Source organism: Octopus bimaculoides, chromosome 28 (assembly GCF_001194135.2).
Source record: "Octopus bimaculoides isolate UCB-OBI-ISO-001 chromosome 28, ASM119413v2, whole genome shotgun sequence".
In the NCBI taxonomy this organism is placed as follows: Eukaryota; Metazoa; Mollusca; class Cephalopoda; order Octopoda; family Octopodidae; genus Octopus; species Octopus bimaculoides.
Genome location: NC_069008.1, coordinates 15,066,309 through 15,091,301, shown reverse-complemented (window position 1 = coordinate 15,091,301; position 24,993 = coordinate 15,066,309). Strand labels below are relative to the sequence as shown.

Genomic DNA, 24,993 nt, shown 5'->3' with positions numbered 1-24,993 from the left:
TATATATATATATATATATATATATACACATATTTACATACATGCATATATTTATACATACATATTCATATACATATATATATATAAATGTGTATATATGTGTCTACACACACACATATATATATATATGTATGTATGTGTATATATGTACACACATACACACAGGTGATAGCATAACATACAAATTCGGTCTATATTTTCTTGATGTTCATAAATAGTTGTCTACATAGGTGTTCATTATTTGTTTATTTCAATACACATACACAGACAAAAGGTATCTCAAACTATTTTGCTCTTCGAGAAGGATTTAGCTTAATATCGTGATATCTCAATTTCTAGATATTTTTTGATATATTTTCCGATGGTAATGTTTTCTGTATATAATTGCTTTCCCAAATATAATTGCATTTCCTTCTTTGAAGCTCTGACGGAGCTACAGTGTTACACAAGCTCTCTCTTATGAGAAAAGATCCAAACAAGAAGGATCAAATAGAAAATGTTCTGCCCATAACGCTACTGAATGTAGACTTCAAGGATTTTGGCCAAGGTACTAGGCGAAGAGGTTGACACTTGTCGTCGAGGAGTTAATTCGTGACGTGCAAATATGCGCCATCCACAATAACCTCCACCTCATGCGACCCATCATAGACAGGGTGGGTAATGAAGCTAGCATGGTTGATAGGGTCGATCACCAATACTTGGCGGTCGGTGTTGGCCCCGTTTTCCGTGGCTGGATCGCAGCATTGTACGGTGACATCTGCTCGGTAGTTCGGGTGAATGGTTACCTCTCGGAACCAGTCAGCATCATGCGATCATTCCCCTCTTATCTCTTTTGTATGTAATGTCTCGAGGCAATGCTGCAGAGAAAGGCATCCCTCGCGAACTAGTACGTAGGAGAACCGTGTTAGGGTTAAGGTTTTAGGATTAAAGTTAAGGTTTGAGGGTTAGGGTTTTAGGGTTGCGGTTAGGGCTAGGGGAAAAAGGGGAAAATGAAGAAATTGGGGGGAAGGGGAGTCAAAATTTCAAAATGCCGATTTTTGACAATTTTCCGGAATCTCCATATCCGAAAACGGAGATTTTTGGCAAAAAAAAAAATTGGGGAGAAAATGTTGGGGGCGGAAGAAGTCTTTCCTTCTTTTCTACTCGAGGCACAAGGCCTGAAATTTTTGGGGAGGGTGCCAGTCGATTAGATCGACCGCAGTACACGAATGGTACTTAATTTATCGACTCCGAAAGGATGAAAGGAAAAGTCGACATTGGTGGAATTTGAACTCAAAACAGACAGACGAAATACCGCATGCGCACAATCCTACTTCCGTTTCCGTCATCAGATTAAAAGTGTTAGTTTCCTAAAGTCCTTTTCATCAATTTTTAATACAATTTATAATACATTGCTCAACCACCACACACACACTTATAACAACTTTATCCTTTATAAAGAAGATTTCCGTAAGTATTAAACCTTGAAAATATTCAATGTTTTTAATTCTGTAGACGTTCGGTTTTTTTGTCTCTTCTATGTTTTATGGAAGAGAGACATCTTTGAGTTGTGCGGGATTTGGCTGCTATTTCTAGCTGCGGATGAGAGATGTTCACGATTTGGTTGCTATTTCTAGAATTTAAAAAGAAAGAAAGGCTGAAAACTGCTAACTGCTTATATATACATAAGGTGGCTCAAAAAGCATATACTTCCCCCGCCCCCGCGTTGGGAAGTTGAAACTGACCAATAACTGCAACTAATTTGGCAAACCATTAGGTCATGTGACTTGATGCTAAAGAAAAACACTTGGTCATCAGAACTGACCAATAACTGCAACTGATTTGGGTCATCAGTTATTGGTCAATTCTGGTGACCAAGTGCTTTTCTTTAGCATCGAGTCACATGACCTAGTGGTTTGCCAAATTAGTTGCAGTTATTGGTCAATTTCAACTTCCCAACGCGAGGAAAAAATGTATATGCTTTTTTGAGCCACAATGCTTATATAAACAGTTAGTAGTTTGCAGCCTTTCTTTTTAAATTCTAGAAACAGCCCCTACACGCCTGCATTAGAAACTATATTCTTAATGAGATTCAAGTCATAACAAATAGCATGACATCGACTATCGAATTCCTTGCGTCTGTAGAGCTAATACGAAATTCATCCGAGTGCTACAACGACTGGATGTTCCTGACACCGAGGAAATGAGTGTGCGAAGGCATGATGTGGAAATGTCCGGCTTGCAGGCGCAATCACAGTTTACGAGAAAATGCATTAGACAGTATTATACTGGGATCTTTTTGGTTTGACGGGCAACACTTGTTTTCTTAACGAAACACTTTCAAACTTGGGATACTGTTTAATTTACCACTTCAAAAATATTTTTTACGAATTCCATAAAATGCGTTGTATAGTCCCACAGATCTTTAATTTAGCTTTAAAATTAATAAAAATCAATGTCATATTTCTTTCTTTCGCATTTCCTTTCATCAAGTGTTAATTTACATTTCTTTGTTTGGTACTACTTAAGAAGAGTGGACTCGACACGCGCAGTGGTACGCGCACCCTCACCAGTCAGTAGACGGACGAACGTACACGCGCAAGTCAGTGGCACCCGCGATAAGAAAAACAAACCCTGCACATGTATAAATATGTGTAATTTGTAAATCGGGGGTGGAGGATTTTGTGTACTCTCATCATGCTCTTGAATCTGCGTTTTGCATTTTTCCAGTAACATTCAACTGAGTTTCTTTGAAGGGGAAAACTGGTGGGTGAATGTTTTCAGAACTTTCTAAAACATCTTTCAGAATGGTTCACTTACAAATAACATTTTATTTCATTATTTTCACTTTTCTTTATGACTACTTTTGAGTAAGATTTTATTTCAAAATTTATTTGTATTATTATGTAGATAGATAGATAGATGAAAATTCCCCCTCCCCCAATTTACAGTTTACACATTTTTATACATGTGGAGGGTTTTTTTTTTTTTATCGCGGACAAGAATACATTCACAGACACATAACAGTCTTCTTCCAGTTTTCATTACCAAATCCACTCAGATGGTTTTGGTTGCACTGATGCTATAGCAGAAGACACTTGCTAACAGTGCTGCAGTGTGGGACTGAACCCAAATCACACAGTGAGGAATCAAACTTGTTAAAAACTGCCAAGCTATCTTTTGTTAATGTTTGTTGTCTTTTCTTCATTCATGAATATTTTTTTTTTTTGCTCAATATATCAAAAATTGTAGATCCTATGTAAACAACCTGATTGTGATCATAGCTCTCTATGTTGTCACATGATCTGCTAGAAATAATAGCAGTACATCTCCTTTTAATTTCACCTTTCATTTGTGAATATTGAAGACTGTATTGGATGATGTAGTTCTAGATATACAATGCTAGACAGAAGGATAGATAAAAGGCGGTGAGCTGGCAGAAACATTAGCACGCTGGGCGAAATGCTTAGCGGTATTTCGTCTGCCGCTGTGTTCTGAGTTCAAATTCCACCGAAGTCGACTTTGCCTTTCATCTTTTTGGTGTTGGTTAAATAAGTACCAGTTATGCACTGGGGTCGATATAATCGACTTAATCCGTTTGTCTGTCCTTGTTTGTCCCCTCTGTGTGTAGAGCCTTGTAGGTAGTAAAGAAATAAGGACAAGATGTTCATAGATGAAATGTCTTCAATCATATTTCTGCTCAGTTAGAGCTGTCTTCAGGCCAAACAACAATGCCATATTTATATGTCTGGAGAAAGAAGAGAGTTATTGTCCACTGTTTTTTAAAGTTTTATCTAAATAATAATATACAATGTGAATGTGTAGCTGTGGTTTACAAACATGTAAATTACACAGAAGATTCTGTGATGTAAATTTTAATACATTAAAAAGTTCAGTTGTTCAGGTAAATGTTTATTTCTAAAGGTTATCTCTACAGAAATGTAAATGTTCCACTGTTCAATCTGTATTTTCAAAATAGTCTCTATATCTTAGATTCTTGTTTCTTTATTATTTCAGAATATCAGATGACATTGGCATAACAGAAAATATACAAAGCAGATATATTACATTGTGTCTATAAATATGTCATAGATTTCTATGAAATATTTGTTCTAATCTGATATTATTAGCAGCATTTTTGCACTTCACTGATTGGAGTGCCAAGAAGATGAGATTGTGTACTAAGTAAACTTGGATACAAGTGTTGCTAGAGAAAGAAACCAGTGGAAGTATTTGTAAGATTAAACAATAAGAAGAAACACAAGAAAAGTATATTTACATTGTGATTTGACAAAAATAATAATGGAAAAGAATGAGAAGCTTAAAGAATTGATTTCCCATGAAGATGTGATAAAAGGGAGAGGAAAGTTATCATATGATTGTGATGTCTGTGGTAATCCATTCTCTCAAAATACTTACTTAGATGAACACAAACATATTCATACACAAGAAAAACCATATCAATGTGATATTTGTGGTAAATCATTTGTTGAATGTCAAAAATTAACTTTACATAAACGTATTCACTCAAAAGAGAAGCAGTATCATTGTGATGTCTGTGGTAAATCATTCTTTGAAAATAGTGCCTTAACGAAACACAGACGTATTCATACAGGAGAAAAACGATATCATTGTGATATCTGTGGCAAATCTTTCACTGAAAATAGCAGCTTAACTACACACAAACGTATTCATACAGGAGAGAGACCATTTCACTGTAATATCTGTGGTAAATCATTCTCTAACAGTAGTCACTTAATTGTGCATAAACGTATTCATACAGGCGAGAAGCCATATCATTGTGATATTTGTGACAAATCATTCACTGTCAGCAGTTCTTTAACTACACACAAACGTCTTCATTCAGGAGGGAAACCATATCATTGTGATATCTGTGACAAATCATTCACTTTCAGCAGTTCTTTAACTGAACACAAACGTCTTCATACAGGAGAGAGACCATATCATTGTGATGTCTGTGGTAAATCCTTCAATAAGAGTGATACTTTAACTAAACATAAACGTATTCACACAGGCGAAAAACCATTTCACTGTGAAATCTGTGGCAAATCATTCACTGAAAATTGCAGCTTAACTACACACAAACGTATTCATACAGGAGAAAAACCGTATCATTGTGATATCTGCGGCAAATCATTCGCTATCAGTTGTGCTTTAACTTCACACAAACGTCTTCATTCAGGAGACAAGCCATATCATTGTGACATCTGTGACAAATCATTCACTCTCCGCAGTTCTTTAACTGAACACAAACGTCTTCATTCAGGAGAGAGACCGTATCATTGTGATGTCTGTGGTAAATCCTTCAATAAGAGTAATACTTTAACTAAACATGAACGTATTCACACAGGCGAAAAGCCATATCATTGTGATATCTGTGGTAAATCATTCACTGTAAATAGCAGTTTAATTACACACAAACGTATTCATACAGGAGAGAAGCCATATCATTGTGATGTTTGTCGTAAATCATTCTCTAGCAGTAGTCATTTAACTGTACATAAACGTATTCATACAGGTGAGAAGCCATATCATTGTGATATCTGTGGCAAATCATTCTCTGAAAATGGCAACTTAACTGCACACAAACATATTCATACAGGCAAGAAGCCATATCATTGTGATGTCTGTGGCAAATCATTTAATGCAAGTGGTAAACTAATTATGCACGAACTTATTCATGCAGGAGAGAGAGTGTAACATTGTGCTATCTGTGGTAAATCATTCACATTGTTCTCTATAAATAGTAACTTAACTAGACACAAGTGTATTCACACCAGAGAGAAACCATATCAAAGTGATGTCTACTAAATCATTGTCTGACCATTATGCCTTCACTTCATACAAATGTGAAGCTATTTCACTGATAAATTATTCACTGAAAATAGTAAATTAACTGCACACAAATGTATTCATACAGGGGAGAAAGGAAAAGGCTACTTTGTATGGATTCTTTTGTAAACTTTTTTTAAAAAATATTCCTGTGTATCATGTAACTGACATTACGACTCTGAAAAAATGCTTTTCCAGAAATTCGAGTTTCTTTTTGTCTTTTTTTGAAAAATTTCTCCCAGCTTCCTCCTTTACTTCCATTCCCGTTTCATTTCCCATGATGTAGGGACCTCTATACTGAAATTCCTCCTGGCAACCCTACACATGGCTTTGTTAAGTATCACTTCCTAATTTACTGTATATTTATTCATTATTAAATTTTAAATACTTCACCCCTTAAATGTGTTAACAGTTAGGTATGTTAGGGGTTCTTTCAAACACAGAAATGCAGCAAAATTGTCAAATATATAAAAAAACAATGACCTCCAGTACGAAATCGAAGACACCACAAAAACATGGGGCATATCTATGGTCTAGGGCCCTACAACAGATTATATTCTCTTAACTTTCTGAAGAATTGGTTTTTAAATTAAACTTAGCAGCTTTCAAGGGTCTAGATTACAATTATCTTAACATAACTGATGAAAAAAAGTTTTCCAAGTAGATTGTGATCCTTCTCAACTCCACTCTGCTTTTGTCAGAGTCATATCCCATGAAATTAGGAAGAGAGTTGGCCTAGATGTGATGTACTTTCGTTTTGTGCTAACTTCCTAGTAAGGTAAAATTTCAACAAATTTGCTGACCATTCGCATTGTTATATTCCTCAAAATATTCATCCAAATTTCACAACTGCGCTAACAAAATGTTTCTTTTTGGATGATCCTCTCAAATAAGAAGTAAAGTAGATATTACATTTAGATACTTTCAAAAATCCATAGTGATACCCATTACCATTTAACCAGATGTCATAAATACACAGAAAAACGTACAATCACAATAGAATGCTACTTAAAGGGAGATAACAAGTCTTATCTGCTAATAGTATTACAGATGAAAAATGCGCATGCGCAATATACATACCTTCGTTTCTTGGCATCAGATTAGAAATGTTCGTCGCATGAATATCTCTTCATCATCTTTTAATTCGTTTCTCAACCAACACACACAGTTTATAGTAACTATGTCCATATCAAGCATTCACGTAAGTATTAAACAACGAAAAAATTCAATCTTTTATCTTAAACATTGTAGACGTTCGGTTTTTGAAATGTTGATTCTTTGTGTCTCTTCTGTCTTTTATGGAAGAGAGATATCCATGATTTGGCTGCTATTTCTAGCTATGGAAGAGAGATGTCCATGATTTGGCTGCTGTCTCTAGATGCAGACGACAGATGTCTATGATTTATGCAAGATTTGGCTATTTCTAGGTATGGTAGAGAGATGTATATTATTTGCGCGAGATTTGGCTGCTATTGCTAGCTATGGAAGAGAGATATCCATGATTTGGGCTAGATTTGGCTGTCATTTCTAGCTATAGATGAGCGAAGTCTTTGATTTGTGCGATATTTGGCTGCTATTGGTAGCTATGGAAGAGAAATAACCATGATTTGTGCTAGATTTGGCTGCAGATCGGATATGTTTATGATTTGTGCGATATTTGGCTGCTATTTCTAGCTATGGAAGAGAGATGTCCATGGTTTGTGCGAGATTTAGCTGCCGATGAGATATGTTTATGGTTTATGCGAGATTTGGCTGCTATTTCTAGTTATGGAAGCTAACTTGTACACTCTCCATTGTTGTCACCTTAGTTTGTTGTGTGCTTTTGTGTCAGCCTCTAGCAACCAAAGCCTCGTGAGTGAATTTGGTAGACAGAAAGTGAAAGAAGCCAGTCTACACATCTGTGTATTTGTATTTCTCTCTGTTCACTAAAATCGCTTGAAAACCGGTGTTAATTTGTTTATGTCCCCATAAAAAAGCAGCAGTTGGGCCAAAAAGAAACTGCTTGAATAAGTGCCAGGCTGAGAAAATAAGTTCTGGAGCCCATTCGTGTTTTACTAAAAACTTCAAGTCCGTGCCCCAGGATGGTCGTATTCTAATGACTGAAACAAGTTAAATATAACGTGTGTGTGTTTGTGTATTTATGCACTGGGCGAGCAGAATGAGGTGTTTTTATTGTACTTTTGATTTTGAGACAAAATATATTTTTTACGAATGTTCACTTCCTTACAAAGACTGTATGAGCTAAGCACACGGCCTTCCCTAAATGCATTAAAAGGCAGTATAACATAATCTGATCGCTATTTCAGAAAATTATCGCTGTTATCTGAACATGTAAAAGAGAAATTTGATTGGGGCAAAATGAGTAAGGCAAGATAATGTTAATCTGTTGCTTCAGTTCTCCAGCAAAACCGACTCATACAGGTCAATATCAGTTATTTGACATCAGAAACATGACAAATGCATATATACACAACCACACATAGATAAACAGGCCTGCAGAGGCACTTCAAACAACTATCTTCTCCTGTAGCCCAGGGCTGAGTAAAGCCTTGTGAATAGATTTGATAGACTGAAACTGAAAGAAGCCCACCATATGTACATATGCAAGCATAATGTTTTTATATATGTGGGTAGGTAGGAATGTATATATATGTGTGTGTGTAAGTAGATATTTATACATTTATAAATATATGGATGTATATCTTTTATCTTTTACTTCTTTCAGTCATTAGACTGCAGCCATGCTGGGCCACCGCCTTGAATGGTTAGTCGAATGAATTGACCCCTGTACTTAGTTTTTTATTGGTCTCTTTTGCTGAACTGTTAAGTTTGGGAGATGCAAACATCTTGACACTGTTTATCAAACCGTGGTGGAAGACAAACACAGACACACATACATTAATATGTATACATATATATGATGGGCTTCATTAAGTTTCTGTCTTCCAAATCCACTAAAAAGGCTTTGGCCGGCCCAAAGCTATACTAGAAGACACCTGGCCAAGATGCCACACAGTGGGACTGAACCTGGAACCATATAGTTAGGAAGCAAGCTTCTTACCACACAACCACACCTGTGCCAACATACATGTATGAATATATATGTATAGATATCTACATATATATATATATATATATATATATATATATATAATATGCATAAATTCATTACATTCATATGTATATGTAGACATAATATTTATGAGGAGTAGTCAAAAATTATCTCCACTTTCGTCATAACCTATCTTTATTATTGTCACACTAATAGTACCAACTACTAGTGTGGAGGCGCAATGGCCCAGTGGTTAGGGCAGCGGACTCGCGGTTTCGATTCCCAGACCGAGTATTGTGAGTGTTTATTGAGCGAAAACACCTAAAAGCTCCACGAGGCTCCGGCAGGGGATGGTGGCGAACCCTGCTGTACTCTTTCACCATAACTTTCTCTCACTCTTTCTTCCTGTTTCTGTTGTGCCTGAAATTCAAAGGGGTCAGCCTTGTCACACACTGTGTCACGCTGAATATCCCCCGAGAACTACGTTAAGGGTACACGTGTCTGTGGAGTGCTCAGCCACTTGCACGTTAATTTCACAAGCAGGCTGTTCCATTGATCGGATCAACTGGAACCCTCAACGTCGTAAGCGACGGAGTGCCAACAACAACAACAAGTACTAACTATAAGGATGCACACACTAAATATTGAAAATGTAGTCATAGATATACAATGCTACTGCAAAAACAGGATGTTCATGGATAGAATGTCTTTACTCTGCAACTAAACAACATTCTTAAGAGAGAAGAATGTTATTGTCTTCTTATTCTGCAGTTTAATCTAAATAATATTACACAATGTGAAGATGTAGCTGTAGTTTACAAATATGTAAGCACAGAAGATTCAGTGATGTAAATTTTAATACATTAAAAAGATTAGGTAAATGTTTATTTCTTAAGTTTATCTCTATAGAAATGTTGTTAATTTTCTTCTGTTGAATCCGTATTTTTAAAGCAGCCTCTTTATCTTACACTGTTGTTTCTTTATTATTTCAGGATATCAAATGACTTTGGCATCATAGAAGATACATTGTCAATATTTATCATCTTTTGAAACTGAAAGAAAATGATATACAAAGCAGATATATAACACTTTCTATAAATATGTTGTGGATTTCTGTGAAATATTTCTTCTAATCTGATATGATTAGCAAAATTTCTGCACATCACTGACTGGAGTGCTAAGAAGATGAGTTTGTGTGCTTGGATACATTTACATAAATGTTATTAGAGCAGGGAAACAGTGGACAGAAATCAGGAGTGAAAGTATTTGTAAGATTAAATAACAAGAAGAAAAACAAGAAAATTATATTTACATTGTCGATTGAGAAAAATAATAATGAAAAAGAGTGAGAAAAATATAGAAATATATGCAGGAGAAAAACCACATCACTGTGATGTCTGTGGTAAATCATTCTCTGCCAATAGTAACTTAATTGCTCACAAACGTATCCACACAGGTGAAAAGCCATATCACTGTGATATCTGTGGTAAATCATTCTCTGATAATGGTGACTTAACTAAGCACAAACGTATTCATACAGGAGAGAAGCCATATCATTGTGATATCTGTGGTAAATCCTTCTCCCAGAGTAATTCTTTAACTTCACACAAGCGTGCTCATACAGGAGAGAAGCCACATCATTGTGATGTCTGCTGTAAATCTTTTATTGAAAGTGGTAAATTAACTGCACACAAGCGTATTCATACAGGAGAGAAGCCATATCACTGTGATATCTGTGGTAAATCTTTCATCCGCAATAATGACATAACTAGACACAGACGTATTCATACAGGAGTGAAACCATATCATTGTGATTTCTGTGGTAAATCTTTCATTGAAAGTGGTAAATTAACTGCACATAACCGTATTCATACAGGAGAGAAGCCATATCACTGTGATATCTGTGGTAAATCTTTCATCCGCAATAATGACATAACTAGACACAGACGTATTCATACAGGAGTGAAACCATATCATTGTGCTATCTGTGGTAAATCGTTCATTGAAAGTGGTAAATTAACTGCACACAAGCGTATTCATACAGGAGAGAAGCCATATCACTGCAATATCTGTGGTAAATCTTTCTCTCAAGGTAATTCCTTGACATCACACAAGCGTACTCATACAGGAGAAAAGCCACATCATTGTGATATCTGCGGCAAATCATTCATTGAAAGTAGTAAATTAAATTCACACAAGCGTATTCATACAGGGGAGAAGCCATATCATTGTGGTATCTGTGGTAAATCATTCTCTGAAAGTAGTAACTTAACTGCACACATACGTATTCATACAGGAGAGAAGTCATATCATTGTGATATTTGTGGTAAATCCTTCTCCCAAAATAGTTCCTTAACTGCACATAAACGTACTCATACAGGAGAGAAACCTTATCATTGTGATATCTGTGGTAAATCATTCCCTGATAATGGTGACTTAACTAAACACAAACGTTTTCATTCAGGAGAGAGACCATATCACTGTGATATATGTGGTAAATCATTCTCACAAAATAGTGACTTAACTAAACACAAACGTTTTCATTCAGGCGAGAGACCATATCACTGTGATATATGTGGTAAATCATTCTCTCAAAGTTATAGCGTAACTTCACATAAACGTACTCATACAGGAGAGAAGCCATATTATTGTGATGTCTGTGGTAAATCATTCACTGAAAGTAGTAATTTAACTAGACATGTACGTCTTCATAGAGAAGAGAAAGGAAAAGATTAATTTCTAATTGTTTCTTCTGTTAACTTCTTTTTCTTAATATTCATATTTTTCATGTAATGGAAATTACAATTCTGAAAATAAAGCATTTCCAAAAATTCCAGTTTTTTTATTTTGTCTTTCATACCTTTTCACACAAGCCTCACTTCCATGCTCCTTTCATTTCCCATGATGTAGGGATCTCTATACTAAAATTTCTCCTCCTTAAACCCTACACATTGTTCGTTGTTTAATACCACTTCCCCAATTTACTATATATTTATTTTTTTATTAGCTTTTAAATACTTCTCAAATATGTTAATGTTAGCATAAGTTATGGCTTTTTCAAACACAGGGATGCAGTAAAGTTATCAAATATTTATATAAACAATGACCTCCTGTACAAAATGGAAGAAACCACAATAGAAGAAGATTCCTCATAACAATAGTTTAGTGCCCCACAACAGAATGTCTACTCATAACCTACTTATCGTTGTTTAAATTAAACTTTGCAGAGATAAGTGTTTGAGGGTCTAGACTACAATTACCTTACTGAAATTGAGAAATGAAATATTTTTATGAGATTCTGACCCTTCTCGACTCCACCGTCTTGTTGTGAGGCTCATAGCTAATTAGGAAGAGAGTTAACCTAAAATAGATGCAGTTTGGTTTTGTGCTAGGTAGAAGTACTACTGATGTTATCTTCTTTGTAAGGCCAGTGCTGGAGAAGAACTTAGCAAAAATTAAACCTCTATACTTGAGATGGAGAAAACCTTTGACAGGTTCCCTCACTTCCTTGTTCAGTGGTTAATGCAGAAGCTAAGGATAGAGTTGTTGGTGTGAGCCATACAAACTATGTACAGGGATGCTGTCAGTAAGATGAAAGTTGGTAATGTGTGTAGCAATGAATTTAGTAAGCAAGTAGGAGTTCCTGATGGATCAGTTCTCACTCCCCTCTAATTTATCATAGACCTTCTAGCCATAGCAGAGGAATTTAAGACTGGATTCCCTTGGCAGCTCCACTATGATGATAACCTTGTTCTTATAGCTGAATTTCTACTAGAATTAGAGAATGAATATAAGGTGTGGATGCAACGTCTGTATTCAGAGGGCCTTAGAGTTAATTTAACAAAACCCAAAGTACTAGCATGTAGGAAAGTAGACAAATCACTAATCTCTTCTAGGAGATGGCCTTGATTGATATGTTGGAAAGGTGTAGGGAGAAATTCCATATGCCGCCTTGAATGTATATGCTTGCCGGTGTATGTATATATTTCTGTTTGCATGTATGCTGGTGTGTTGATATATCAGGCTGTGTAAAAAGTAAGCAACGTTTTGAAACATGAAATTCACCACAATATATTTCAACAATGCGGAAATTTTATTCATCAAAGTAAATACCATTAAAATCAACACATTTTTGCGAACGAGTTACAAGTTTGTTTATTCTGCTAACATAAAAATCTGGAGTTCTGGAGCTGATGAACTCTTTGAATGCACTTTCAACATCAGTTTGATTTTTGAACTCCTTCTCTTGCAGGAAACCATGAAGGTGCTTGAAAAAGTGGTAGTCAGTGGGAGAAAGGTCTGGGGAATAAGCTGGGTGGGGAAGAACTCCGTAACCAAGTTCCCTCAACTTCTGGAGCATCATTAGTGAAATGTGTGGTCAAGCATTGTCCTGAAGAATTATTGGTCCTCTTCTGTTGACCAGTCTGGGATGGAGGAGCAGCAGTTTGTAACTGAAATTGGAAGTACCCTGTCATCCACCATATTCACCAGACCTTGCACCAACTGATTATCATGTTTTCCAGGCATTAGACAACTTTTTGCAAGGAAAAAAATTCAGATCTGAAGAAGATGCAAAAAAATTTGCCTTCCTACAAATTATTAGCCTAAGTTGAGGTTCACCGGAAGAAAAAGGTAGTAACAAGAGTTAGCTGCCGTGGTTCATGTAAAAACACACGCATGCGCACTAGATATATTTCCGTTTCCATCTTGACGTTAGTTTAATTGTTGGTGGAATGAATTTCTGTTCATTAACTTTTAATACATTTCTCAGTTATTACAAATGCACTTATAACAACGTTATCCTTTATGAAACTTTTCCGTGAGTATTAAACAATGATAATATTTCATCAGTAGACTTTTTGATTGGTTGGGTTTCTCCTACCTTTTATGTATCAGAAATGTCTATAAATTGTGCAAGATTTAGCTGCTATTTCTTGCTATGGATGAGAGTTGTCTATGAATTAAGCGAGATTTGGTTGCTGTTTCTTGTTATGGAAGAGATATGTCTATGTTTTGTGCCAGATTTGGCTGCTATTTCTAGCTATGGAAGAGATGTCCATGATTTGTGCGAGATTTGGCTGCTATTTCTAGCTGTGAATGAGAGATATCTATTATTTGTGCAAGATTTGGCTGCTATTCCTAGCTATGGAAGCTACATCCTCCATCGTTGCCGTGTTTGTTGTGTTTTAGTTTGAGAAAAAGGCACTATCATGCTATTAGCTGTCAGAAGTGAAAGTGCTCACTGCTAGTGAAGTATCTGTCTGTCTGCCTGAATGCCTGTCGATTCTTTGGCTACTGACAGCTAATACCATGACTGGCCGGAGCGAGCTATATGTCTGTCTGTCTGTCTCTCTCTCTCTCTCTATCTATCTATCTATCTATCACTCGAATGTTCGCGCGTCCGCACTAGCTAGTCGTGAGTGGTCGATCCTATTATTTTTAAACTTCAAACTTCATTTGTTTTCTATTTTGATAAATTCTCTCTGTTGAAAATTATATTTTTATATTTTAAATAATTTGCAATTTCAGGAAATATGTTTTTATATTAAATTTGTGTTTTCTACTCACGACTAGCTAGCGCGGACGCGCGAACTTTCGAGTAATAGATAGATAGAATGAGAGACAGACAGACATATAGCTCGCTCCGGCCAGTCATGGTATTAGCTGTCAGTAGCCAAAGAATCGACAGGCCAGCAACAGGCAGACAGGCAGACACTTCACTAGCAGGCAGTGAGCACTTTCACTTCTGACAGCTAAAAGCATGATAGTGCCGAGAAATATTCTCAAATACACCCCAACCACTGAAATGTTGAGAAACCAATACTTTATTATTATTTATCGAATGTTTCTTGTTATAACTACCGAAGTGTGCTCACTCAACTAGCAATTTGTTTCGTCATAACTTTGTGAAAAATGGATATTTTTGGTAATGAAGTTTTCTAGAAATACTTTTCAGACAATGTAGATTACGAATATGTTCGAATTTGTTGTGAAAAAAATATAATTGGGAGAAAGGGTTAGATAATTCTGTCTTCGACTTTGTTTCTTCATATGTTTTAACGATGTAATTTCCGATTATGTTGAAAAATTACATTGCTTTGAGGAATTTGTGAAATGAATATTATTTGTAATGAAATTAAATCTTCCAGAGATATCAAAACTTCAAGTTTCCTATTGGTAATCAAAAATCGATTTCTAATTATTCCCTGGGGTAGCCTGATCCCGATTTCAAATTCCCTCTGCACTGTCCGTGTTGATTAATTCTAATGCATACAACTGTTATGACGTGATGCAGATCAGTCACAGGGAATATTGTGTGTCGCATATATCTACGTACAGCTCTATATCTGTTTACTCTGTCTTTTATGCTTTTCTCATTGCAAGCTTTCATCCTCTGTATATTTATCACATTCTCTCTCACTCTTTCTCTATATATGTATATCTCTCATGCTGATATTTGTATGTGTGTTGAATCTGTAATTTTTAAGTAGCTTCTGTGTCTTACACTGTTTTTTTTTTATAATTTCAGAATATCAAATGACCTTGTGATAAATGAAGATACATTCTCATTATTTATCATGTTTTGAAGACAAAGAAAATGCTATAGAAAACAGATATATAATACCATTTCTATAAAGTTATGATTGCATTCCAGTGCAATATATGCTTTGTGATTATTACCAAAAGTTCCATGCATTTCTGACTAGAGTGTCTACAAAACGAATTTATGTGCAAGTTAAACATGGATAAATTGAGAAAAGAGTTCTGAGATAAAGGTAACACTGGACAGAAATACAGTGATTGAAATATTGGCAAGGCATAACCTATAAGAATAAAATAAAGAAATATATGTGTGTGTATATATATATTTATCATCATCATCATTATTATTTATATATATATATTGATTTGAAAAGAAAAATTATGGAAAAAAGCGAGAAACTTGCCGAATTGATTTTACCTGAAGACATAATAAAAGAGAGAAGTAAATTATCCTATGACTGTAATATCTGTGAAAAGACATTCTCTCTAAAAGGTAACTTGACTAAACACAAACGTATTCATACGGGAGAGAAGCCATATCATTGTGATATCTGTGGTAAATCTTTCTCTGGAAGTACTGCCCTGACAATACATATACGTATTCATACAGGAGAGAAGCCATATAACTGTAATATCTGTGACAAATCATTTTCTCAAAATATTGACTTAAATAAGCACATTCGTATTCATACTGGGGAGAAGCCATATCACTGTGATATCTGTGGTAAATCATTCTCTCAAAGTGCTGTCTTAATTACACACAAACGTGTTCATACGGGAGAGAAGCCATATCACTGTGATATCTGTGGGAAATCATTCTCTCGAAGTTATCACTTGACTTCTCACAGACGTATTCATTCAGGGGAGAAGCCATATAGCTGTGATATCTGTAGTAAATCATTCTCTGAAAGTAGTGTTTTAACCAAACACAAGCGTATTCATACAGCAGAGAAGCCATATCATTGTGATATCTGTGATAAATCATTCTCTGTAAGTAGTTACTTGAGTAAACATAAGCATATTCATACAGGAGAGAAGCCATTTCACTGTGATATCTGTGGTAAATCTTTCTCTGCAAACAGTGATTTAACTAGGCACAAAGTTATTCATACAGGAGAGAAGCCATATCATTGTGATATCTGTGGTAAATCATTCTCTGTAAGTAGTTACTTAGTTGAGCACAAAAGTTTTCATACAGGGGAGAGGCAATATCTCTGTGATATCTGTGGTAAATCATTCTCCAAATTTGGTACATTAACTAGGCACATTCGTAGTCATACAGGAGAGAAGCCATTTCATTGTAATATTTGTGGTAAATCATTCTCTGGGAGTAGCGACTTTACTAAACACAAACGTATTCATTCAGGAGAAAAGCCATTTCACTGTGATATTTGTGATAAATCATTCTCACAAAGTTATAACTTGACTTCTCACAAACGTATTCATACAGGAGAGAAGCCACATCACTGTGATATCTGTGGTAAATCATTCTCTGCAAGTAGTAACTTAATTTCTCACAAACGTATCCATACAGGTGAAAAGCCATATGTTTGTGATATCTGTAGTAAATCATTCTCTCAAAGTAGTGACTTAACTAAACACAAACGTATTCATACAGGAGAGAAGTCATATCACTGTGACATTTGTGGTAAATCTTTCTCTGAAACTCATAAGTTAAATAAACATACATCTATCCATATGTAAGTGCAACTGTATCAATGTCTAAACTTATAGCAACAATAACAAACCTTTTAAGTATCAACTGATGTAAGCATTTTGCTATATAAGTAGCTAATCCACTCAATGTATCACCCACTTTTTATGTTTGACATTTACTGATGCCAACCGCTTAGTGTCAAACTGATCACATTTTTAAATGAAATTTCTGCAAAATGTTTGCAAAGGTGTAGAGTACATAGTGTTTTTATTTCAAACAATTATTTTTAAAAAATTGTGAAAATCTAAAGTTATGGAAATTGAAGATGATGATGAAACTGTGGTGGGATTGAGGAAGATTGGAAACTCCCCTAGAAAATTTTTTTTTTTCAAATCTTTATGAAGATAATCATAATGTAAGTCCTCAAAAACTTATCTCCCCAAAGCTTAATTAAAAAAAATCTCATCTTTGTAAGATATACATTTTTCTGAAAGGTATGAAGCAAATCCTGTGGGGCATGGTTGTGTAGTTATGGCCATAAATGAACATCTCATATATACATACAGGCAGGAACACTGACATTCTTACATATACATACATTCCTTTATTTTTAAACATATAAAGTTTTATAACATATTACACTTATAACCACCCACACATGTGCACACATTATATATATATATATATATATATATATAAAGCAAAGTTTGTTTCTTTGTTGATTGCTGAAAACACTAAATAAAATTGATAATATTTCAAGTTTTTCATGTCATTTCAATTAATTCCACCATTCCACAGAGGAAAGTCATGAAACGAAGAGTGTGGGTCACTTCCTAGCAAGTTGAGGTTCACCTTTAATGAATCCATGCCACTGGAACTTCTAAGTTTGACGACAATATATATATATGTGTGTGTGTAATGTATGTATGTATTTTATTGAATACAGAGTTGTGTGTTTGTCACTATCCTATGAATGGTGATATTCTTCTCCAATCTTCTGTGTAAACATTGCTATGAAACAGGTTTGTGTTAAAACGATGATGATGTTCTGTAAAAGAGGAACCTGCTAAGAAAAGCCAGGACATAAAGTCATAAACAGCAACTAATTGTTATCATTATCATCGTTTAAACAGTCACTGTTCCATGCTTGCCTGGGTCAGACTAGATTCATGGAGCAAGAATTGTTATGGTCAGATGCCCAAACTGTCACCAATAACCCTCACTGGTTTCCGATCAAGGTAATGTCTCAGACATCATATGATGTCTGAACAAAAACACACAAACATGCATGACACTATGCTTTCAGTTTCCATCAATGAAATCCATGCACAAGGTTTTGGTTACACTGTTGCTTTAGTAGAAGATACTTGCTCATGGTGCTATACTGAGACTGAACCCAAAATGACATGTTTGGTAAACAAACTCCTTAACTACAGACATGCCTCTTTTTTCCTTTTTTTCATTCCTGCACTTGTCTTTTCTCACTCTCTTGTTCTTCATATTGTATTATCCTGTTGCAGCAAGTGATATGAGCCCCAGTAGTTATCAGGATGCTATAAGCTGAAGGTCCACGTTTACTCTCCTGCATGCCACATTTAATTCCTCTCATGCCCAACTCTTCTCTCAACACAGTTGTGTTTTGTTGGTTGCACACACACTGATGTTGCAAATCCAACACAGTGTACTACCTTCATTCCTCTCCAGTCTATGCATGTCCTCCACACTCAGAGCCCATGTATCACTACCATGTAGTATAGCCATTCTCACACAAGGTTCCAGAGGCAATTTCTATGATATGGCTAACTAACTCCTAGCGGGGATATTGCTGGTGCTACTCCTACCGAATCAGAGTAGACTGAGATCAATAGTGACTAAGAGGTGGTTCCACACTTTTCAAAACCCTGAACCAGGTCCCCACTACTGGATATAGTTTTAAGTCATACCCAGAGCTTGTATGTGAGTGCTTATATACATACATATATATCATTATTATTATTATTCAGTGAGAGAGCAGTGCATGCCATCAAAGTGACACAGAGGTACAAATACACAAAGCCCAGTATATCCATCATGTCTACCTCTCTTGTTGGGGTGCCAGGCAAATGCATCACAACCATATGTGCGGGACACAGTGATCTCATATCAAGATAGTGCATGACCTTGCAGGTGGAGCCTATTCAGAATTTTCTTCCGGTTGAATAGCCCATCCCACTCAAATGGTCCCTGAATAAGGGTTGTTTAAGGATGTTTGCAGTTGTGTCACTCTCATGCCCAACTTTCCTCTCAACACAGTTGTGCTTTGTCAGTCACACACACTGATGTTGCAAATCCAACAGAGCATACTACCTTCCTTCCTCTCCAGTCTATGCATGTTATCCACATTCAAAGCTCATGTTTCACTACCATGTAGTATAGCCATTCTCACACAAGCATCATACAATCTTTCACTCTGAGACAGAATCCTTTTGTTATCAACAAAGGTAGGTAGTCAGTCACTCTCTGAACTTCCTCCATCTTATTCTAGAAACAATACTTTCATAGCATCTACCACCATTACTAATTTGGTCACCTTAGTAGCAGAAACTATCTACTAACTTAAGAAAGCATCCTGGACATTTGATAGAATCTAAGTCCTTCATGCACTTCAGGCTTATTGTTCCAGCGCATCTACCACGCACGAAAGTGACCTTGTCTGTTAACCTACCTGAGATTCCAATGCCTCTCTTATGCATCCATAGCTCCCACTTGGTGCAGCAAATGGAATTAGTTCTCACTCCTTTCCTACATATTGAGCAGGGCCATTTTCCTGCTTTCTTGCTAGGTAATGATACCTATTTAATTTTATATGTACTGGCTCGTGTTATGTTAATTTTTGAATGTCGCAGGGGCATTCAAATGAAAGAATGCACACAGTGTAATGTAATGAATATTTCAAAAATAAACGTTTTGTGTTAAGTCTGGCTGAAGAGCCTTGAGTATGTTTATCATACAGAAAATAAAATCAATTGATCCCGGAATATACACATTCCTTATTTCTGTAGTTCATACAAGGTAAGCCTATTTCTGTTATGTTTGTTGCATCCACCGTGTGTATTTTAATAGTGAATAATTTGTGGTTTTAGATAGCTTTGTTTAGTAAGTGATATTTTAATACCCTACTGAATTTTGTTTGTATTTTTACCTATAAATATATAAATTTACAAGCCACTTTATTATTATCATTATTATTAACAATAGTCATGATACCTATTTAATTTTATATATATATACACATATCATCATCATTTGATGCCTGATTTCTATGCTGGCATGTATTGGACAGTTTCTAAGGAGCTGCTGAGCCAGAAGACTGCACCAAGCTCTTTGGTATGTTTCTATGGCTGAATGACCTTCGTAATACTAACCATTTTACAGTGTAATGGATGTATATGTCCAAGCTAACATGTAGAGATACTGAAACCAAAATCTTGTCTTTGAGAAGATATGCCTGTGCCTATTTATGTTGTAAATACACACAAACATATCTATTGAGTGTGTATGTGTGCATGCACACACATATGATAGGAAGAAATCTTTTATTTCCATAAATGTGTTACATACTGGTGTCATGCAACTGGTACCTGTGCCAGTGGTACGTAAAGCACCCATTACATTTTCGGAGTGGTTGGCATTAGGAAGGGCATCCAGCCATAGAAACCATGCCAAACCAGACCGGAGTCTAGTGCAGCCCCTCAGCTTGCCAGCCCTGGTCAAACCATCCGACCTATGCCAGCATGGACAACGGATGTTAAGTGTTGACAATAATTCTGAAAAATACTGTTAAATATAAGAGGAATCAATTCATAAGGTCTACAAAGGACACTGACTGGTTTTCACTTGTCTTATATTTTACTACTTTCTCAGAAGCAGTTGGCACATTGTTGTACTCAAGACTTGCCCACCACAGCAGAGTTGATATTGGTGTTAATGCCACATAAAAAGCACAGGGGTTGGTCTCACATAAAAGCACCCAGTACACTCTGTTGAGTGGCTGGTGTGAGGAAGGGCATGGAACCGTTAGAAACCATATCAGAACAGGCAATGAGGCCTGGTGCGACCCCTGGCCTTTACAGCTCTGGTCAAACAGGCCAACCCATGCCAGCATAGAAAACTGATGTTAAATGATTATGATGATGATGTTCCAGAAATGTATTTCACCACACCATTAGATCAGTGTGATGATAAATATTTTGTGGGACATAAACATCAACCGCTTTAAAAAAAAAATTAATAAATGAAAAAAAAAACAGTATTAGACTTTATTAATTATAGCTTTTCCCAAATATAACAACATTAGTTTCAGATCAATATTTTTTCAAAACGAATTCAAAAGCGAGAAGAAATTGCTTTTATTAAAAATATCCCAGAGATAAGTTATCTCACCTATGAAAATATAGCCGTAGTGAAATAAAATGTAGTATTGGGAGGCAGTTACCACACACTGTTGTATCTCCTTTTTTACATGAATACATTTACAGATACAGATGGGTAATTTTTTATCTTATAGAGGAATTTTAGCCAAAATCTATATCACGGTATGCTGTGGGAGATAACTAAAGTGTGTTGCATCAAGAAGGGTCAACCAGCTGTAAATGACAGCACAAAATACAGTGCCACAATGTGTCAGTTATTGATGTGATTAAAACCCACAAGGCTATTCACATTATAGGTAAAAATTAAAATATTTGTTGTTGCTATGAACTTTTACATTGATATAGTTATACTTGTATATGAATATATACATGCCTACATAAGAAGCTACTTTCAGTGAAAGATTTACCATATACATCAGTGACATGGTTTCTCTCCTCTAAGAATATGTTTGCATTTAGCTAATTGAAGACTTCCAGAGAATGATGTGCCATAGATATCACAATGGTATGGCTTTTATCTTGTATGAATACGTCTGTGTTTAGTTAAGTCACTGTTTTGAGAGAATGATTTGCCACAAATATCACAGTGATATGGCTTTTCCCCTGTGTGAACACGTTTGTGAGAAGTCAAGGCACTACTTGTGGAGAACGATTTAGCACAGATATCACAGTGATATGGCTTCTCTCCTGTATGAATATATATGTGTTTAGCTAAGTTATTACCTTGAGAGAATGATTTATTACAGATATTACAGTGATATGGCTTCTCTCCTGAATGAATACGTTTGTGTTTAGTAAAGTCACTACTTCTGCAGAATGATTTACCACAGATATCACAATGAAATGGCTTCTCTCCTGTGTGAATACGGCTGTGTCTAGTCAATGCACTACATTCAGAGAATGATTTACCACAGATGTCACAGAGATACCTCTTCTCTCCAGTGTGACTCCTTTTATGATCAGCTAAGTGATTACATACAGAGAATGATTTACCACAGATGTCACAGAGATATCTCTTTTCCTCTGTATGAATACTTTTGTGATCAGCTAAGTGGTTACTTAGAGAGAATGATTTACCACAGATATCACAGCGATATGACTTCTCTCCTGTATGAATATGTTTGTGTTTAGTCAAGACACTACTTTCAGAGAATGATTTACCACAGATATCACAACAATAGGGCTTCTCCCCTGTATGAATACGTTTGTGAGAAGTGACATGATAACTTCGAGAGAATGATTTACCACAGATATCACAGTGATATGGCTTCTCTCCTGTATGAATACGTTTGTGTGTAGTTAAGACAACACTTTGAGAGAAGGATTTACCACAAATATCACAATAATATGGTTTTTCTCCTGTATGAATGCGTATATGCCTAGTTAAGTCAATACTTCCAGTGAATGATTTACCACAAATATCACAATGATATGGCTTCTCTCCTGTATGAATACGTTTGTGAGTATTTAGGTTACCTTTTTGAGAGAATGACTTTTTACACATATCACAGTCGTATGACAATTTACTTTTCTCTTTTATCGTACCTTCAGGACAAATCATTTCCTCAGGTTTCTCACTCTTTTCCATTATTTACCTTCTCAAATCACAATGCATATATTTTTCTTGCTTTTGTTCTTATACTTTATTCTTTAAAATTATTTATACTGCTGTATTTTTGTCTAGTGTTACCCTTGTCTAAGAACTCTTGTAAATTTATTCAAGTTTAGTTTACACAATCTCATCTTGTAGACACTCCAATCAGTGTAGTACACATTTTGCTAATAATCACAGTTCAGAGTAAATATTTCACAGTAATTCTGCCATACATTTATAGAAACAGTGTTATATATCTGTTCTGTATAACATTTTTCTTCAGTCTTCAAAAGATGGTAGATAAGGAGCATGTATCTCTTGGTATCCCAAATGTCATCTGATATTCTGAAATAATAAAGAAACAACAGTGAAAGATATAGAGGTTACTTTAAAAATACAGATTAAACAGTGGAAAATCTACAACAAGTCTATAGAGATGAACTGTAGAAATAAACATTTACCTCACAACTGAACTTTTTAACTTACTAGCAGAGACACCTGACGTTGTCCATGAATGAAATATATTGGAAGAAAAAAGCAAAATATGTTGTATAGAAATTTGTTATTCTAAATTCAATTTATTCTTCAATTGAGATATAATTTATTTTTTAATTGGGAAATTAATTCTGAATTCATAATACAATAATAATAATAATAATAATAATAATAATAAAATGAAAATACAAAATTAACCACTTTTATGAAAGGAAATAAATTCTACCGCATATGTTGAAGGAAACTACGTAAGAGTTTCTGAGTAAACAACATTCATTGTTTTCTGGTTTGGAGCATAGACAAATAAGTCTTGCAAACTACCTACTCTGGAGTAACTAACAAAGTTGACCATGAGAAAAGCAAACCAGTAGATTTCAAAGACAGATCTTGAGCTTTATTAATAAACATTGCAAAGCAAAGTTGCACTGGAAATTCTACCTCAAATGACAAATCTGTTGATTGGAATTGTTGGAATGAAAACCTCTTCCCCAGAGGCACTTCCAGTGATGATGGTAGCTTCTGTCACATTAGATGATAATGAGGAAACAAAGTTGAAGTGTATGAATTATGAATAACCTCCACCACGCATTATATTTTCAGAACAAATTACCAAATAATCGTTATCTACATTACCTGAAAAGTATTTCCAGAAAATTTAATTGAAACATCCTTTATTCAGAAAGTTATGAGGAAATTAATTATTAATGGGTTGTGCATACATCGGTAGTTATATCAAGAAACAAACATTCGATAAATTATAGTAGAGTATCGGTTTCTGAACATTTCAGTGGTTGAAGTGAGAATATTTCTCGGTACTACACTCTCTGAGTGGTTGGCGTTAGGAAGGGCATCCAGCTGTAGAAACTCTGCCAAATTTAGATTGGAGCCTGGTGTTGCCATCCGGTTTCACCAGTCCTCAGTCAAGTCGTCCAACCCATGCTAGCATGGAAAGCGGACGTTAAACGATGATGATGACTACTTAAATACAGAGGTCCCGATGCATCTACGTAATCCTAACCCCTAACCCTAGTGAGTGTGCCCTGTAAAAACATCGTTAAGTCGATGCATCGAGAACTATGTATTTAAGCAGTGCCTATTTCTCAAACTAAAACGCACAAGAAACTAACGCGGCAACGATGGGGAATGTAAAAGGTAGCCTCCATTGCTAGAAATAGGAGCCAACTGTCGCACAAATCAGACATCTCAGTTAATGTTGACATTATTACCCGGAAACGAAATCGAAAAAAATATAGTGCAACGGGTGGGAAAAAAAAGGGGGAAGCAGGAAACGAATATGAAAACAAAAATGCACGGAAAGCAACAGAGGTGGGGGAAGGACTTCGGAAAATTCACAAGACCCGAGTTTTTCTCTCACAACTTTTAGGAAAATGTTTTTTTGGGGGGGGGG

The 24,993-nt window shown here is 35.7% G+C and overlaps 3 protein-coding genes across 4 annotated transcripts in view; 2 read left to right on the top strand and 1 right to left on the bottom strand.

The window, feature by feature from the left end:
- The first annotated feature begins 1,301 nt into the window (after positions 1-1,301).
- LOC106873062 (zinc finger protein 271) lies at positions 1,302-11,708 on the top strand. 2 transcript variants are annotated; one of them, XR_008266958.1, is made up of 3 exons: positions 1,302-1,449; positions 3,997-7,033; positions 9,877-10,215. XR_008266958.1 is itself a non-coding variant. In XM_052977447.1 (2 exons), exon 2 carries the CDS (start codon positions 10,220-10,222, stop codon positions 11,618-11,620), a length of 1,401 nt encoding a protein of 466 aa, XP_052833407.1. In that variant the 5' UTR covers positions 5,721-7,033; positions 9,877-10,219; the 3' UTR covers positions 11,621-11,708. The 2 variants fall into 2 exon arrangements, 1 of the variants encoding a protein (XP_052833407.1); XM_052977447.1 differs by lacking the exon at positions 1,302-1,449 and having other exon boundaries at positions 5,721-7,033; positions 9,877-11,708.
- Positions 11,709-13,582: 1,874 nt separating this feature from the next.
- Positions 13,583-24,993, top strand: part of LOC106873071 (zinc finger protein 271) — a 31,493-nt gene continuing 20,082 nt past the window's right edge. Inside the window, exons 1-2 of the mRNA XM_014920287.2 lie at positions 13,583-13,703; positions 15,414-17,100. Coding sequence (XP_014775773.2) covers positions 15,734-17,100 — 1,367 coding nt within the window. The 5' untranslated portion in view covers positions 13,583-13,703; positions 15,414-15,733. The remainder of the gene's footprint in view (positions 13,704-15,413; positions 17,101-24,993) is intronic.
- Positions 21,453-24,993, bottom strand: part of LOC128251171 (zinc finger protein 271-like) — a 4,420-nt gene continuing 879 nt past the window's right edge. Inside the window, exon 2 of the mRNA XM_052977687.1 lies at positions 21,453-23,435. Within this exon, the coding sequence (XP_052833647.1) occupies positions 22,011-23,084 (1,074 nt within the window). The 5' untranslated portion in view covers positions 23,085-23,435 and the 3' untranslated portion in view covers positions 21,453-22,010. The remainder of the gene's footprint in view (positions 23,436-24,993) is intronic.